At 44.3% G+C, this 18,318-nt stretch overlaps 1 protein-coding gene across 1 annotated transcript in view; it reads right to left on the reverse strand.

Annotated features, from left to right (window-relative positions):
• CFAP46 (cilia and flagella associated protein 46) overlaps positions 1 to 17,778 on the reverse strand; it is a 203,464-nt gene extending 185,686 nt beyond the window's left edge. The window contains exons 1-5 of the mRNA XM_038743855.1: positions 17,691 to 17,778; positions 14,668 to 14,792; positions 7,043 to 7,174; positions 5,079 to 5,143; positions 1,228 to 1,392 (exon numbers count right to left, since the gene is read on the reverse strand). Of these exons, the coding sequence (XP_038599783.1) occupies positions 1,228 to 1,392; positions 5,079 to 5,143; positions 7,043 to 7,174; positions 14,668 to 14,792; positions 17,691 to 17,739 (536 nt within the window). The 5' untranslated portion in view covers positions 17,740 to 17,778. The remainder of the gene's footprint in view (positions 1 to 1,227; positions 1,393 to 5,078; positions 5,144 to 7,042; positions 7,175 to 14,667; positions 14,793 to 17,690) is intronic.
• Positions 17,779 to 18,318: the final 540 nt, after the last annotated feature.

Consider the following 18,318-nt stretch of genomic DNA (forward strand, 5'->3'; position numbering starts at 1 on the left):
GCACAATACTCGTTTTTGAGGGGTTCTTACTAGATTCAGTGAAATACCCACATTTTTCCATAAATGGTCAAAATATCTGCTGCCTATTAAAAGAAGTACTGATGAAAAATTTGCCGCATCTTTTAAACACGAGGAATTTGCTTTCTTGAGGAACTACCATAGGCTTAAAAAGAGAAGTAGAAAAACCACACGACCATGTGATGGATGATTAAAGGTGTTTCATAAAGTTTATGCTCTGGGCTCTATAATCAATCAAAAATACAGTCTGCCCTATTCAGACAAAATCTAACTAGACTTCAAGGCAAAAATCCTCCCCCAGATCAGTTCCCCTTCACGTCATGACCTAGAAGTCTGAATCAAAGATATTACAAAACGTTGTTTTGCCCTTTTACAGAAACAAGATCGAAATAGGATACTACAAGAATTGTGTACTAAGTAATTGACCGAGGCAGGTCTTCTTTTGACAAATAAAGTGCAAGCTTCAATTTATGTTTTATCTCAGTGGCCTATCAATCTTATACAGCCGGCACACACAATTCTAAAACTTCTGAATACTTTCTCTAGAGAAAATGCCTAGCCCTTAAGCAAGCCACAAAGAGCCACAAGTAGAGGAGACTGGGTAACGATGTCAATGGTGAGCAGTTTCTCTTTCTACAAAGTTGGGCCTGATTGTTGCCATTTTATACCACCTGATCCTTCAAATCATCAATTATTTCCTTTATCAAACACACACACACACAAAAATTAGGGTACTTGTTAAGCACTTACAAGCAAATAAGTTTGGACACGGTCCCTGTCCCACATGGGGCTCCTAGTCTTAAACCCCATTTTACAGAAGAGGTAACTGAGGCACAGAGAAGTAAAGTGACTTCTCCAAGGTCACACAGCAGATCAGTGGCAAAACCAGGATTAGAACCTAGATCTTTCTGACTCCCAGGCCCGGGCTGTAGCCACTAGGCCATGCAGTTTCCCGTGTTCTGCACACAATGAGTGCTCTATGAACACTACTGATGGATTGATTTAACCCTGAAAAAAATGACTATGAGATACTGGCAAAAACGCAGTGAACCACTTTTACAATCATCGAAGGGAGAATTAGAGATTGAAATGCGGGTCCAATTTAAAAATAGCTGAGTAACGAAAGCTTTACAAGCATATGACATGCATAAATCGGGATGAGGGTCGGTTAGGGTTTTTTTTTTTTGGAAAATCGCCGCTTCTACTCACAGCATAAGTTCGGCTCTCCACTCCTTATCTTTCTCAGCCGCTTCATTCAAAACGGCCACGATTTGAGACAGGCTGGGGATCAGAAAGTGGCGAGAGCCAGGCTTCAGGAATGGCCTTACCATCTGCCAGTAGAGAACCGAGGCATTGTAGATCAAAAAGTAATACCTGCAAAACAAAGCAGGAAAATGATGAATTCCCCTGGGCATCAAGGAGCAATCTCATTATTAATCAATCGGTCACACAATCAGTCTCCCACTTCCTTCTGCGTCACCCTGACTCTCATGCTCTATTCATCCCCCACTTCCTGCACCACAGGACTGACATATAAATCCATAATTTATTTCTTTATTTTTAATGTCTGTCTCCCCCTCTAGACTGGAAATTCATTGTGGTCAGGGAATTTATTCATTTACTGTTCTATTGTACTCTCCCAAGTGCTTAGTACAGTCCTCTGTACACAGTAAATGCCCCATAAACACGACTGAATGAATGAATGAATCAACTGCATTTCTTGGGTGTTAACTGTATGCAGAGCAATGTACTAAGTGCTTAGAAGAGCTTGGAAGTGCTTGTACAACATAACAAGAGTTGATAGACATGCTTCCTGCCCCAAAAGAGTGTACAGTTCAGAGGATGAGCCTAATAATGAGAATGATGACAATATGATAGTAATAATAATGATAACCACAATTGTTAAGCACTTACTAGTTGCCAAGCACTGTATAAGAACTGGAGTAGAAACAAGACGATAGGTGAGTAGATACATGATGATAAGTTCAGATACAGTCCTCGTCCCCTATGGGACTGAGTCTAGGAGGGAGAACAGGCCTTGAATCCCCATGTTACAGATGAGGAAACTGAGGCACAGAGAAGTTACTTGACTTGCCCAAGGTCGCACAGCGGTAAAGCGGTGGAACTGGGATTAGATCTCAGGTCCTCTGACTCAATCAATCAATCAATCAATCAATCGTATTTATTGAGCGCTTACTGTGTGCAGAGCACTGTACTAAGTGCTTGGGAAGTACAAGTTGGCAACACATAGAGACAGTCCCTACCCAACAGTGGGCTCACAGTCTAGAAGGGGGAGACAGAGAACAAAACCAAACATACTAACAAAATAAAATAAATAGAATAGATATGTACATGTAAGATAAATAAATAGAGTAATAAATATGTACAAACATATATACAAATATACAGGTGCTGTGGGGAAGGGAAGGAGGTAAGATGGGGGAATGGAGAGGGGGACGAGGGGGACAGGAAGGAAGGGGCTCAGTCTGGGAAGGCCTCCTGGAGGAGGTGAGCTCTCAGTAGGGCCTTGAAGGGAGGAAGAGAGCTAGCTTGGCGGATGGGCAGTGGGAGGGCATTCCAGGCCCGGGGGATGACGTGGGCCGGGGGTCGATGGCGGGACAGGAGAGAACGAGGCACGGTGAGGAGATTAGCGGCAGAGGAGCGGAGGGTGCGGGGTGGGCTGTAGACGGAGAGAAGGGAGGTGAGGTAGGAGGGAGCTAGGTGATGGAGAGCCTTGAAGCCGAGGCTGAGGAGTTTCTGCCTGATGCGCGGATTGATTGGTAGCCACTGGAGATTTTTGAAGAGGGGAGTAACATGCCCAGAGCGTTTCTGGACATGGGAGATGGGAGATCAGAGAGAAGGCTGATGGACTCCTTAGGACCGTGCTCTCTAGATATTAGCCCATGCCTAATGTGGAGGTGGAGTTGGATTGGGAGTAGGTAGTTGAAGGTAGAAAATAAGAATAATAGTAATAATAATGGTATTTGTTAAGTGCTTACTATTTGCCCAGCACTGTTCTAAGCACTGGGGTAGATACAAGGTCATCAGGTTGTCCCGTGTGGGACTCACAGTCTTTAACCCCATTTTAATAATAATATTAATGACGGTATTTGTTAAGTGCTTACTATGTGCTGAGCACTGTTCTAAGCATGGGTTAGATACAAGGTTATTAGATTGTCCCATGTGGTGTTCACAGTCTTAATCCCCATTTTACAGGTGAGGTGACTGAGGCCCAGAGAAGTTAAATGACTTACCCAAAGTCACCATCTGACAAGTGGCAGATCTGGGATTAGAACCCATGACCTCTCACTCCCAAGCCCAGGCTCTTTCCACTAAGCCAGGCTAAGTATGAACAGCAGTCTCATTCCTCCCTTCAAAGCCCTACTGAGAGCTCACCTCCTCCAGGAGGCCTTCCCAGATTGAGCCCCCTCCTTCCTCTCCCCCTCCTCCCCGCCCCCCCACCTTACCTCCTTCCCCTCCCCACAGCACCTGTATATATGTATATATGTTTGTATGTATTTATTACTCTATTTCTTTATTTTATTTGTACATATTTATTCTATTTATTTTATTTTGTTAATACGTTTTGTTTTATTGTCTGTCTCCCCCTTCTAGACTGTGAGCCCGCTGTTGGGTAGGGACCGTCTCTATATGTTGCCAACTTGTACTTCCCAAGCGCTTAGTACAGTGCTCTGCACACAGTAAGCGCTCAATAAATACGATTGAATGAATGAATGAATAACCTTAAATCTGGGTCATAGGACGCCCTTTCTGGTTTGCAGTAGTAGTAGTGTTAATATTAATACTGGTTCACCTTTAACAATTGTCCCCTCTCAGGATGGCAGCTGGAGTGTTCCCAGTACTCTACCAGTCTCACCTATGGGAGGGAGAGTGAAGCAGAGGCCTGTCCATTTCTAACTTGGCCAGTGGCTAGCAAGTGGCTGGCAAACTCCTATAAGTCAAAGGTCCCCTGTGCTGGGCAGCAGCAGCACGGGAGAGAGTCGAGGGTGGAGACTCAGGTTTACTACACAGGAGAAGGCATTGGTAAACCACTTCTGGATCCACTACCAGAACAGATGGAGAGTGGGGAATTCTGGGAGAGATGTGTCCATGGAGTTGTTATGGGTCAGAGACGACTCAACAGCAGAAGACAAGACATAATAGTTCTACCACTACTGTGGCCTAGTGGAAAGAGCTTGGCCTAGAAGTGAGGGAACCTGGGTTCTAATCCTGTCTCTGTCACTTATCTGCTGTGTGGCCTGGACAAGTCACTCGCCTTCTTTGTGCCTCAGTTTCCTCATCTGTAAAAATGGAAATTAAATGTGTGTTCTCTCTCCTGCTTAGGTTGTGAGCCCCATATGGATCTAATAGTCTTGTATCGACTTCAGTATTTAGTACAGTGGCTCAGTGGAAAGAACATGGGCTTTGGAGTCAGAGGTCATGGGTTTGAATCCCGGCTCCGCCACATGTCTGCTGTGTGACTTTGGGCAAGTCAATTAACTTCTCGGAGCCTCAGTTACCTCATCTGTAAAATGGGGATGAAGACTGTGAGCCCCACATGGGACAACTGATCACCTTGTATTCCCCCTAGTGCTTAGAACAGTGCTTTGCACATAGTAAGTGCTTAACAAATGCCATCATTATTATTATTATTATTACAGTGCTTAACACATAGTGGAAGCAGCGTGATATAATGGATAGAGCATGGGACTGGGAGTCAGAAGTTCATGGGTTCTAATTCTGGCTCTGCTACTTGACTGCTTTGTGGCCTTGGGCAAGCCACTTAACTTCTCTCAGTTACCTCATCTGTAAAATGGGGATTAAGACTGTAAGCACCACGTGGGACAACCTAATTAATATGTACCTACCCTAGCGCCTAGAACAGTGCTTGGCACATTGTAACTGCTTAACAAACACAATAATAATAATATAATCAGGTAAAAGTATCAACTCCACTGTATTATACTATTCCAAGCACTTAGTGCATGCTCTGAAAATGATAAATGCTTAATAAATCTGACTTATGGATAAAATAATTTGGCTTAATTGGTAATTCTTACCTGGAATCTTCTTTTGCAAAGTTAATTGCTTTCATATAATGAATCACACTCTTCTCAAATTCCTCCTAAAATACCACAAATAATTAAAATGAGTTTTATAATTACATGCTTTACATAGGTACATGCTTTAACCTGGATTGAATAAAAAAAGTCACCTCTGCCATTTGCTTTTTAAAAAACAAATGCTAATGATACATTTATTAATTTATATTAATGCCTGCCTTCTCCTCCAGACTGTAAGCTCCTTGTGGACAGGGAATGTGTCTACCAACTCTTTTGCATTGTATTCTCCTAAGTGCTGAGAAGCAGCATATCCTTGTAGATAAGACCATGGGCCTGGGAGTCAGAAAGACCTAGGTTCTAATCAGGGCTCTGCCACTTCTCTGCTGTGTGTGACTTGGGCAAGTCACTTCACTTCTCTGAGCTTCAGTTACCCCATCTGTAAAATAGGGTTTAAGACTTTGAGCTTCAAGTGGGACATGAACTGTCTCCACCCTGATTAGCTCGTATCTACTCAGGTACTTAGCACAATATTTGGCACATAGTAAGCCCTTATATACCAAAAAAAGTGCTTAGTACAGTGCCCTGTGCACAGTAAGTGCTCAATAAATACCACTAATTTACTGAATGATCTATCAGTTGCTAACCATTAAATAGTCCCTCTCTTTTCTTCTGGACCATCATGATATTTGACCTATTTCTCTTCTCCCTTTTCTATTCTGGTTTTCTAATCCATCTAATCTTTCTTTCAGAGTGTTACTCACACTTCAGTCCCCTGTCCATCAACTAAACTATAAGCCCTTCTTAGGCAGACTACATGTTTCTTGTCAGTGTAAAACTTTTCCAAGTGCTTAATACCCAGAAGCACTAGATAAAGCACTTATGTACATATCTGTAATTGCATTTATTTGCATTGCTGTCTGTCTCCCCCACTTTAGACTGTGAGCTCATTGTGGGCAGGGAATGTCACTGTTTATTGCTGTGTTGTACTTTCCTTAGCACTTAGTACAGTGCTCTGCACACAGTAAGCACTCAATTCATTCATTCAATCATATTTACTGAGTGCTTACTGTGTGCAGAGCACTGTAGTAAGCACTTGGAAAGTACAATTCGGCAACGGATAGAGACAATAATAATTATGTTATTTGTTAAGCGTTTACTATGTGTAAAGCACTGTTCTAAGTGCTGGGGTTGATACAAGGTAATCAGGTTGTCCCACGTGGAGCTTACAGTTTTAATCCCCATTTTACAGATGAGGTAACTGAGGCCCAGAGAAGTGAAGTGACTTGCCCAAAGTCACACAGCTGATAAGTGGTGGAACCGGATTAGAACCCATGACCACTGACTCCCAAGCTCATGGTCTTTCCACTAAACCTACCCAACAATGGGCTCACAGTCTAGAAGGGGGAGACAGACAATGAAACAAAACAAGTAGACAGGCATCAATAGCATAAATCATAGCTCAATAAATAGGATTGACTGAATGAATGAATGAACGGAAAACACAGTTACTACCATTTGGATTCTGCATTTTGACCTTTAAATGTCAGGGAAGTGGGAAAGGACTTTAGGTCTGAACAAAACCAACCTATGAGAAGCAGTGTGGCCTAGTGGATACAGCATGGGCTTGAGAGTCAGAAGGACCTGGGTTCTAATCCCAGCTCCGTCACTTGTCTGCTGTGAGACCTTGGACAAACCATTTACCTTCCCTGTGCTTCAGTTACCTCATCTCTAAAACGGGGATTAATCTTATTAGCCCAAGTGTGACAGGGACTGTGATCTACCTGATTAGCATGTATCAACACCAGCACTCAGAACAGTGCTTGACATATAGTAAATGACTAATGAGCTTAGTAAGCTATTTAGGCTGTTTCCCAAATAAGAGTGTGGGAATCCTTGTTACCATGGCTTCCTTATAGGTGGCTGATAAGAGCACAGACAGGGAGATAACAATTTAGTCTCACCAAATTATCCGCAGAATGTGGAGTATGTAACTGGGCTTCGCATAAGTGGGCTCTGCCTAAAAACTGGTTTAAAGGAGGTTTCCCCTTGAAGTACATCTGGAGGCAGTCCGTGCTCATTTCAGGATACCCCAGCTAGGAAGAAAACAGAGAGAGAGAGAGAGGGAGAGAGAGAGAGAGAGAATGAGTGAGTGTAGGAGGAATGAGGTTTTTTTATTAGCACTAAGAGTAGTAGCTCCTTATCAAGTGTAAGATGATTCTTCAATATCAATCAACCAATCAGCAATATTTATTAAGTGCTTACTGTGTGCAGAGCACTATAATAAGAATAATAATTGTTGCTTTGTTAAGTGCTTATTATGTGCCAGGCACTATACTAAGCGCTGGGGTGGATACAAGCCAGTAGGGTTGGACACAGTCCCTGTCCCACATGGGGCTCACATTCTCAATCCTCATTTTACAGATGAGGTAACTGAGGCCCAGAGAAGTGAAGTGACTTGCCCAAGGTCACACAGCAGACAAGAGGCAGAGCTAGGAATAGAACCGATGACCTTTTGACTCCTAGCGCTATCCACTAGGCCATGCTTCTTCTGTACTGTTTGGGAAAGTACACTATAACAGTTGGTAAACATGTTCCCTGCTTACTACAAGCTTAGACTGGAGATGGGGTGAGAGACAGTAATATGAATGACATTTATATTATTAAATTCAACGGAACTTGCACTAGGGAAGTGCAAGGATAAATTGATGATTTACACGTCAACTGTTATACTGTACTCTCTCAAGCACTTAGTACAGTGCTCTGCATAAAGTAAGTGCTCAATCCGTTGTGGTCAGGGACTGTCTCTCTTTATTGCTGAATTGTACTTTCCAAGCGCTTAGTGCAGTACTCTGCACACAGTAAGCGCTCAATAAATATGACTGAATGAATAAATATGATTGATTGGTTAAATACTGAGTTTTGATGGATCATGCCAACTCATATTTTACTCTCCCAAGTGCTTAATAAAGTGCTCTGCACAAAGTAAATGCTCAATAAATACAACTGACTGATTGATTAACAGTAGACCCTTATGGGTGGAATAAAGGTTGCAAAGAGGCAACAATCTGTTGGCTGGATTGCCCTATTCTGGGAGGAATGTGAGGTAGAAATGGTAGAAATCACTTCCTCTGAAATCACTGATAGAAATCACTGGTAGAAAGTACTTCCTCTGAAATCACTAGTAGAAATCACTGGTAGAAAGTACTTCCCCTGAAATCACTGGTAGAAATCACTGGTAGAAATCACTTCCCCTGAAATCGCTGGTAGAAATCACTGGTAGAAATCACTTCCCCTGAAAATGATTCCATTGGGGTTTCTGCTTTTGCCAATAAATCCACTGCACTGACAAGCACCTGAACAATTTGCAGTTCTATTCTGCTCCCACTTTCATTTGTTTTCTCTCTCTACCTTTGACTGATCTGAAAGATACCCCTATAAATATCATACTCAATGAAGACTGATGAAATGGGTGTGGGCACAGTGGTGTCTGTGAGCAGTGTGTCCTAGTAGATAGAGCCCGTGCCTGGGATTCAAAAATCACGGGTTCTAATACTGGCTCTGCCACATGTCTGCTGTTTGACCTTGGACAGGTCACTTCCCTTCTCTGTGACTCAGTTACCTCATCAGTAAAATGGGGATCAAGACTGTGAGCCTTATTTGAGACAGGGACTATGACCAACCCCGATTTCCTTGTATTGATTTTCCAAGAGCTTAGAACAGTATTTGGCACATAGTAAATGCTTAAAAAATACACAATTATCGTGATCACTGAGGTCTCCTGCAAAGAGATCCAGTGGGATTGGGAGAGAGGGTGTGGATGGTTTAGTGCAAACCTTCGCTGGTCCTGCAAAAACAAATGAAGGTGCACATTCTTACTGTAACTTGTTCTTGCCTGTCCCACCATCGACCCCCAGCCCACGTCCTCCCCCTGGCCTGGAATGCCCTCCCTCCGCACATCTGCCAAGCTAGCTCTCTTCCTCCCTTCAAAGCCCTACTGAGAGCTCACGTCCTCCAGGAGGTCTTCCCAGACTGAGCCCCCTTTTTCCTTCCTTCCCATCCCCCCGCCCTACCTCCTTCCCCTCCCCACAGCACCTGTATATATGTTTGTACAGATTTATTACTCTATTTTACTTGTACATATTTACTATTCTATTTATTTTGTTGATGATGTGCATGTGTGTGAGAGTGTGTGTGTGTGTGTGTGTGAGCACGCATGCGCGCTGCCAGGCGGAGAGAGGCTGAGCAGGAGCGCGGAGCTGCTGCTGCTGCTACACTGTGCTGCACTGCTTGCACCCGGACCCACCGCCGGGGGCTTTGGATGCTACTTGGCCGTGCCCAGCAGGGGAAGCCATGCCAGCCCTAAGTGAAAATGCTCTATTTGGAATGGGAAATCCTCTTCTTGACATATCTGCTGTGGTGGACAAGGATTTCCTTGATAAGTATGGCCTGAAGCCCAATGATCAAATTTTGGCTGAGGACAAACCCAAGGAACTGTTTGAAGAACTTGTGAAAAAGTTTAAAGTTGAATATCATGCTGGTGGATCTACTCAGAATTCCATTAAAGTTGCCCAGCCCAGCCGGCACCCTCCACACCTCTGCTGCTAACTTCCTCACTGTGCCTCATTCTCGCCTGTCCCGCCGTCGACCCCTGGCTCACGTCCTCCCCCTGGCCTGGAATGCCATCCCTCCACACATCCGCCAAGCCAGCTCTCTTCCTCCCTTCAAAGCCCTACTGAGAGCTCACCTCCTCCAAGAGGCCAAGGGGCCCAGACTGAGCCCCCTTTTTCCTCTCCTCCTCCCCATCCCCCCTGCCCTACCTCCTTCCTCTCCCCACAGCACCTGTATATATGTTTGTACAGATTTATTACTCTTTTCATTTTACTTGTACATATTTACTATTCTATTTATTTTGTTAATGATGTGCATTTAGCTTTAATTCTATTTGTTCTGACAACTTGACACTTCTCTCCATGTTTTGTTTTGTTGTCTGTCTCCCCATTCTAGACTGTGAGCACGTTGTTGGGTAGGGACCATCTCTATATGTTGCCGACTTGTACTTCCCAAGCGCTTAGTACAGTGCTCTGCACACAGTAAGCGCTCAATAAATACGATTGAATGAATGAATGAATGAATCTAGCTTTACTTCTATTTATTCTGATGACTTGACACCTGTCCACATGTTTTGTTTTGTCGTCTGTCTCCCCCTTCTAGACTGTGAGCCCGTTGCTGGGTAGGGACCATCTCTATATGTTGCCAACTTGTACTTCCCAAGTGCTTAGTACAGTGCTCTGCACACAGTAAGCGCTCAATAAATACGATTGAATGAATGAATGAATGAATCTAGCTTTACTTCTATTTATTCTGATGACTTGACACCTGTCCACATGTTTTGTTTTGTCGTCTGTCTCCCCCTTCTAGACTGTGAGCCCGTTGCTGGGTAGGGACCATCTCTATATGTTGCCAACTTGTACTTCCCAAGTGCTTAGTACAGTGCTCTGCACACGGTAAGCGCTCAATAAATACGATTAAATGAATGAATGAATTCTGCTAGTGGGAGTATTTTGGACCTGACACATTCGGTGTGCACCAAGTCATGGAGATAAAAGCAGCAGTTTATCGGGGTGGGTCCCATCTGACAGCCATTCCGACAAGCACAACCGGCTCCCATTCACGGCACGGAGGAAATTCCATCCCATCTTGCCCTCTGCTGACCCGGCAGGAAAAACGAAATGCAGCTGCAGGATAGGTCAATCGAAAAACCTCAGAAAAGCAGGTGGCTGCGGGAGCTGAAGCTGTGGCTCCTGCCATGCTTTGGACTCTGAACTGCGAGGAGCCTGAAATCCTGCTCTTTTAGCTAAGGCACCCTTTTGATTTTTGCTTTTATTTTCTGTATTTTCCCTGGTGTTTCATCCTTTCATTCATTTATTTATTCATTCATTCATTCAATCGTATTTATTGAGTGCAACTGTATGCAGAGCACTATACGAAGCAATTGGGAGAGTACAAAATAGCAATAAACAGACACATTCCCTGGCCACAAAGAGCTTACAATCAAGAGGGGGAGAGGGGGAAGTAAATGACAGTTATGTTCATAAATTCTGTTGGTCTGGGAGTGGGGATGAATCAACGGAGCAAGGGAATCAAGAAATCTAGATTGAGAGCCCATTGTTGGGTAGGGACCGTCTCTATATGTTGCCAACTTGTACTTCCCAAGTGCTTAGCACAGTGCTCTGCACACTGTAAGCACTCAATAAATAGGATTGAATGAATGAATGAATCAGGATGACGCAGAAGGGAGTGGGAGAAGAAAAAAGTAGGGCTTTAGTTAGGGAAGGCCTCTTGGAGTAGGTGGGCCTTTAATAATACCATCATTATTATTAACAAGGCTTTGGAGGAGGGGAGAGTCATTGTCTTGTCAGATTTGAGTAGCAGCGTGGTTCAGTGGAAAGAGCACGTCCTTGGGAGTCAGAAGTCATGGGTTCTAATCCCGCCTCTGCCACTTATTGGCTGTGTGACTTTGGGCAAGTCATTCACTTCTCTGTGCCTCAGTTACCTCATCTGTAAAATGGGAATTAAGACTGTGAGCCCCACGAGGGACAATCTGATCACCTTGTATCCCCCCAGCGTTTAGAACAGTGCTTTGCACATAGTAAGTGCTTAACAAATACCATTATTATTATTATTATTATTATTATTATTATTTGAGGAGGGAGGGCGTTCCAGGCCAGAGGCAGGATGTGGGTGGGGGTTCAGTGGCGAGAAAGACGAGATTGAGGTACAGTGAGAAGGTTGGAATTTGAGAAGCGAAGTGTGTGGGCTAGGTTGGAGTAGGAGAGTAGCGAGGTGAGGTAGAAGGGGACAAGGTAACTGTTTATTTTGTATTAGTACTTTATCACTCCTGATAAATTTATTTCCAGGTCCCTTCCTGACTTGTATTTCTAGATAGTAAATTTCCAACTGAGTATACTTTCCCAGGACTTAGTGTGTTGCTTTGTAAATGGTAGGCGCTTAATAAACACTGTTACTATTACTACTACATTGCCATTCATTAATTCATTCATTGAATCGTATTTATTCAATCAATCAATCGTATTTATTGAGCGCTTACTGTGTGCAGAGCATTGTACTAAGCGCTTGGGAAGTACAAGTTGGCAACATATGGAGACAGTCCCTACCCAACAGTGGGCTCACAGTTTAGAAGGGGGAGACAGAGAACAAAACCAAACATATTAACAAAATAAAATAAATAGAATAGATATGTACAAGTAAAATAAATAGAGTAAAAAAATATGTACAAACATATATACATATATACAGGTGTTGTGGGGAAGGGAAGGAGGTAAGACGGGGGGATGCAGAGGGGGACGAGGGGGAGAGGAAGGAGGGGGCTCAGTCTGGGAAGACCTCCTGGAGGAGGTGAGCTCTCAGTAGGGCCTTGAAGGGAGGAAGAGAGCTAGCTTGGCAGATGGGCAGAGGGAGGGCATTCCAGGCCCGGGGGATGACGTGGGCCGGGGGTCGATGGCGGGACAGGCGAGAACGAGGTACGGTGAGGAGATTAGCGGCAGAGGAGCGGAGGGTGCGGGGTGGGCTGTAGAAGGAGAGAAGGGAGGTGAGGTAGGAGGGGGCGAGGTGATGGAGAGCCTTGAAGCCAAGGGTGAGGAGTTTCTGCCTGATGCGCAGATTGATTGGTAGCCACTGGAGATTTTTGAGGAGGGGAGTAATATGCCCAGAGCGTTTCTGGACAAAGACAATCCGGGCAGCAGCATGAAGTATGGACTGAAGTGGGGAGAGACACGAGGATGGGAGATCAGAGAGAAGGCAGATGCAGTAGTCCAGACGGGATAGGATGAGAGCTTGAATGAGCAGGGTAGTGGTTTGGATGGAGAGGAAAGGGAGGATCTTGGCAATGTTGCGGAGCTGAGACCGGCAGGTTTTGGTGACAGTGTGAATGTGAGGGGTGAATGAGAGAGCGGAGTCGAGGATGACACCAAGTTTGCGGGCTTGTGAGACGGGAAGGATGGTAGTGCCGTCAACAGTGATGGGAAAGTCAGGGAGAGGGCAGGGTTTGGGAGGGAAGAGAAGGAGTTAAGTCTTGGACATGTTGAGTTTTAGGTTGCGGGGAGACATCCAGATGGAGATGTCCTGAAGGCAGGAGGAGATGCGAGCCTGGAGGGAGGGGGAGAGAGCAGGGGCAGAGATGTAGATTTGGGTGTCATCAGCGTAGAGATGATAGTTGAAGCCGTGGGAGCGAATGAGGTCACCAAGGGAGTGAGTGTAGATTGAGAACAGAAGGAGACCGAGCACTGAACCTTGGGGAACCCCCACAGTAAGAGGATGGGAGGGGGAGGAGGAGCCTGCAAAAGAGACTGAGAAAGAACGACCGGAGAGATGAGGAGAACCAGGAGAGGACGGAGTCTGTGAAGCCAAGGTCAGATAGCGTGTTGAGGAGAAGGGGGTGGTCCACAGTGTCAAAGGCAGCTGAGAGGTCGAGGAGGATTAGGACAGAATATGAGCCGTTGGATTTGGCAAGCAGGAGGTCATTGGTGACCTTTGAGAGAGCAGTTTCCGTGGAATGTAGGGGACGGAAGCCAGACTGGAGGGGGTCGAGGAGAGAGTTGGTGTTGAGGAATTCGAGGCAGCGCGTGTAGACAACTCGTTCAAGGAGTTTGGAAAGAAATGGTAGGAGGGATATGGGGCGATAACTAGAAGGTGAGGTGGGGTCAAGAGAGGGTTTTTTTTAGGATGGGAGAGACATGGGCATGTTTGAAGGCAGAGGGGAAGGAACCAGTGGAGAGTGAGCGGTTGAAGATGGAAGTTATGGAGGGGAGAAGGGATGGAGCTGAGCGCTTACTGTATGCAGAGCACTGTACCAAGCGCTTGGGAAGTACAAGTTGGCAACATATAGAGATGGTTCCTACCCAACAACGGGCTCACAGTTTAGGAGGGGGAGACAGACAACGAAACAAAACATGTGGACAGGTGTCAAGTCATCAGAACAAACAGAATTAAAGCTAAATCAATCAATCGTATTTATTGAGAACTTACTGTGTGCAGAGCACTGTACTGCACATCATTAACAAAATAAATAGAATAGTAAAAATGTACAAGTAAAATAAATAGAGTAATAAATCTGTACAAACATATACAGGTGCTGTGGGGAGGGGAAGGAGGTAGGGCTGGGGGGGGTGGGGAGGAGGAGTGGAAAAAAGGGCTCAGCCTCTGGTCAATGCTCTCTTGAATTAAGCACTTATTGTTCTTTTGTACTCTCCCAAGCGCATAGTACAGTGCTCTGCATGCAGTAAGCACTCAATAGACACAATTGAATGAATGAAGCACTCAATAAATACGATTGTCTGGTTGATTGACTGAATGAATTGAAAGGGGCTGGAAAATGTGTTTGATTGCATTGTCCTGGGACAGGTTCTCTGCCCCATGGGGAAGCTTCTGCTATCAGCATTTTCTTCTTCCAACCCACATCAATTTGCCTAAAGTTTAAGGCTACTGGAGGGGCATTTTGTCCTTACAGGCAAACAATTCCTAGACAACAGTGAAAGATCAATACTCAATTCATAAAATGCAAAATTACCTTAAGTGCTTGTTCTGCACACAAAACATACAGATCAGAGCTGAAGCTTTCTGAGGAATCGAGAGCAGATTTTCCTTCGGTGGCAGCTTTAATGAATTCATACGCATTTTTCAGGGATTCCGAATCTTTAAAAGATAAAAATAAGGCCGGTATAAATAATTTTGCAATGATCAGCAATCCATTGATGAAACGCATAAAGGCAGAGGAATACGATCAACTGCATCCCTCACCCACAGTAAGCGTCATCTTTTCTGAGTGATATTCCCATTTCCCTCCACATCCCATTGTGTCAATTCAAGCACAGTTTCCCATAGTTCTGCAGTCAATCTTTGGCCGCCATTTTCCTGATACTGAAGTGGATGCTAAGAGGAGCTTATAGTCTTATCAGGAAACAGCGGCCTGAAGCATGATTAGCACTCTGGAAGTAAGGTTAGTTGAATTAGAAAACCAAAGTAGAAAAGGGAGAGGAGAAATAGGGCAAATATCATGATGATCCAGAAGAAAAGGGGGGGAATATTTAATGGTTTGCAACAGCTAGGTCAGTCAATCAGTGGCATTTATTGAGCGTTTACTGTGCACAGAGCATTGTACTAAGCACTTTTTATGGTATTTAATAATAATGATTATTATTATGGTACTTGTTAAGTGCTTAATATGTGCCAAGCACTGTTCTAAGTTCTGGGGTAGATAATAATAATAATGATGGCATTTATTAAGCGCTTACTATGTGCAATACACTGCTCTAGATAAAAGTTAATCAGGCTGGACAGAGTCCCTGTCACATATAATAATAATGATGGCATTTATTAAGCACTTACTATGTGCAAAGCACTGTTCTAAGTGCTGGGGAGGTTACAAGGTGATCAGGTTGTTCCACAGGGGGCTCACAGTCTTAATCCCCATTTTACAGATGAGGTAACTGAGGCATAGAGAAGTTAAGTGACTTGCCCAAGGTTACACAGCTGACAACTGGCGGAGCCGGGATTGGAACCCATGACCCCTGACTCCAAAGCGCTTGCTCTTTCCACTGAGCCACGCTGCTTCTCTATGGGGCTCACACTCTTAATCCTCATGTTCCAGATGAGGAAACCTAAACCCAGAGAAGTAAAGCGATTTGCCCAAGGTCCCACAGCTGACAGGTGGTGGAGCAGGATTAGAACTCGGGTCATTCTCACTCCTAGGCCCTTGCTCTATCCACTAGCCATGCTCCTTCTCATGCAGTCCACTACCAGGCCTACAGCACTGATATACTTAATTCTGTCATTTCCCAATTTATTTTAATGTCTGCCTCCTCCTTTTTCCCGTAAGCATCTTCAGGGTTGGGATCCGCTCCCCCCTCTATACTGTAAAGTCACTGTGGGCAGGGAAGGTGTTTGCTTATTGTTGTACTTTCCCAAGCACTTAGAGAAGCAGCGTGGCTTAGTGGAATGAGCCCGGGCTTGGGAGTCAGAGGTGCTCTGTCCACTAGGCCAGGCTGCTTCCTAACCTTGACTCATTTCTATCTGCCCCAGCACTTAGAATAGTGCTTGACCCATGATAATTGCTTAACAAACCACCTCACCTCACTGATCTCTTACCAAACTCCAGTCCGCACACTTCACTCCTCTAGCACCAGCTTGCTTACCATGGAATCCTTTCCCACTTTCCCACTGAGTACTGAGTACTGAGTACTCCCACTGAGTACTCTTTCCCAGGACTTGGTGTGCTGCTTTGTAAATGGTAGGCGCTTAATAAACACTGTTACTATTACTACTACCTTGCGATTCATTCATTCATTCATTGAATCGTATTTATTCAATCAATCAATCAATCGTATTTATTGAGCGCTTACTGTGTGCAGAGCACTGTACTAAGCGCTTGGGAAGTACAAGCTGGCAACATATAAAGACAGTCCCTACCCAACAGTGGGCTCACACTCTAAAAGGGGGAGACAGAGAACAAAACCAAACATACTAACAAAATAAAATAAATAGAATAGATATGTACAAGTAAAATAAATAAATAAATAGAGTAATAAATATGGACAAACATATACACATATATACAGGTGCTGTGGGGAAGGGAAGGAGGTAAGGTGGGGGGGATGGAGAGGGGGACGAGGGGGAATGCCCTCCCTCCACATATCTGCCAAACTAGCTCTCTTTCCCCCTTCAAAGCCCTACTGAGAGCTCACCTCCTCCAGGAGGTCTTCCTAGACTGAGACCCCCTTTTTCTCTGCTCCTCTTCCCCCCTTCCCTGCCCCACAGCACTTGTGTATATATGTACATAATTACTATTCTATTTATTTTAATGATGAGTATATACACATAATTCTATTTACTTATATTGATGTTATTGATGCCAGTCTACTTGTTTTGTTTTGTTGTCCGTCTTCCCCCTTCTAGACTGTGAGCCCATTGTTGGATAGGGATTGTCTCTATCTGTTGCTGAATTGTACTTTCCAAGCGCTTAGTACAGTGCTCCGCATACAGTAAGCACTCAATAAATATGAATGAATGAATAATATAAATTATTTATTTATATGAATATCTGTTTTCTCCTCTAGACTGTAAGCTCATTGTGGGTGGGGAATGTGTTTGCCAGCTATGTTGTATTGTTCTGTCCCTAGTGCTTAGCACAAATCTCTGCACATAGTAAGTGCTCAATAAATACCATCCATGATGATGAACAAATATAATAATAATAGCTATATTTATTGAGCACTTACTGTGTGCAGAGCACTGTGCTATGTGCTTCTGAAAGTACAACAGAATGGACTGTGAGCCCATTGTTGGGTAGGGATTGTCTCTATCTGTTGCTGAATTGTACTTTCAAGCACTTAGTACAGTGCTCTGCACACAGTTAGCACTCAATAAATATGACTGACTGAATGAATGACTATAACAGACATAGTCCCTGCCCACAACATGCTTATAGTCTAGTAATAACCAAGTTCACTGATCAAAAGATATTTTTCCATTTTGTATAGGCAGATTTTTAAAAGTAAAACTTTGATCCAGAACTTTAGAGGAGAAATGGTTTACCTTGATGATTCTCTGCTCCACATAACAGTTGTCTGATCATCAAATCCATGTTGTTTTTGACTTAAGGGCTCATTCAGAACATCAGCTGCAACAAATAAACAAGCAATCAGGCCACAGGAAATTTCAGTTTGTCAAATCGGAGATTTCCCCATGGTCCGGTAATAGCTCACGTGGCAAGAGAAACAGCCTGTACAAGACATTTCTGTCTTCTTTTAGTGGGCAGTAGAATGCAATGCTCCATCACCTCGCCCCCACCTACCTCACCTCCCTTCTCTCCTTCTCCAGCCCAGCCGCACCCTCCGCTCCTCTGCAGCCGCTAACCTCCTCACTGGGCCTCGTTCTCTCCTGTTCTGTCATTGACCTCTGGCCCACATCCTACTTCTGACCTGGAATGCTCTCCCTCCTCACATCCCCCAAACTAGCTCTCTTCCTCCCTTCAAAGCTCTACTGAGAGCTCACCTCCTTCAGGAGGCCTTCCCACACTGAGCCCCCTTTTTCCTCTCCTCCTCCCCTCTCCTCAGCCCCTTCCCCTGTCCTACCTCCTTCCCCTTCCCACATCACTTGTATATATTTGTACAGATTTATTACTCTATTTTACTTGTACATATTTACTACTCTATTTTATTAA

This window comes from Tachyglossus aculeatus, chromosome 3 (genome assembly GCF_015852505.1).
Source record: "Tachyglossus aculeatus isolate mTacAcu1 chromosome 3, mTacAcu1.pri, whole genome shotgun sequence".
NCBI classification, from domain to species: Eukaryota; Metazoa; Chordata; class Mammalia; order Monotremata; family Tachyglossidae; genus Tachyglossus; species Tachyglossus aculeatus.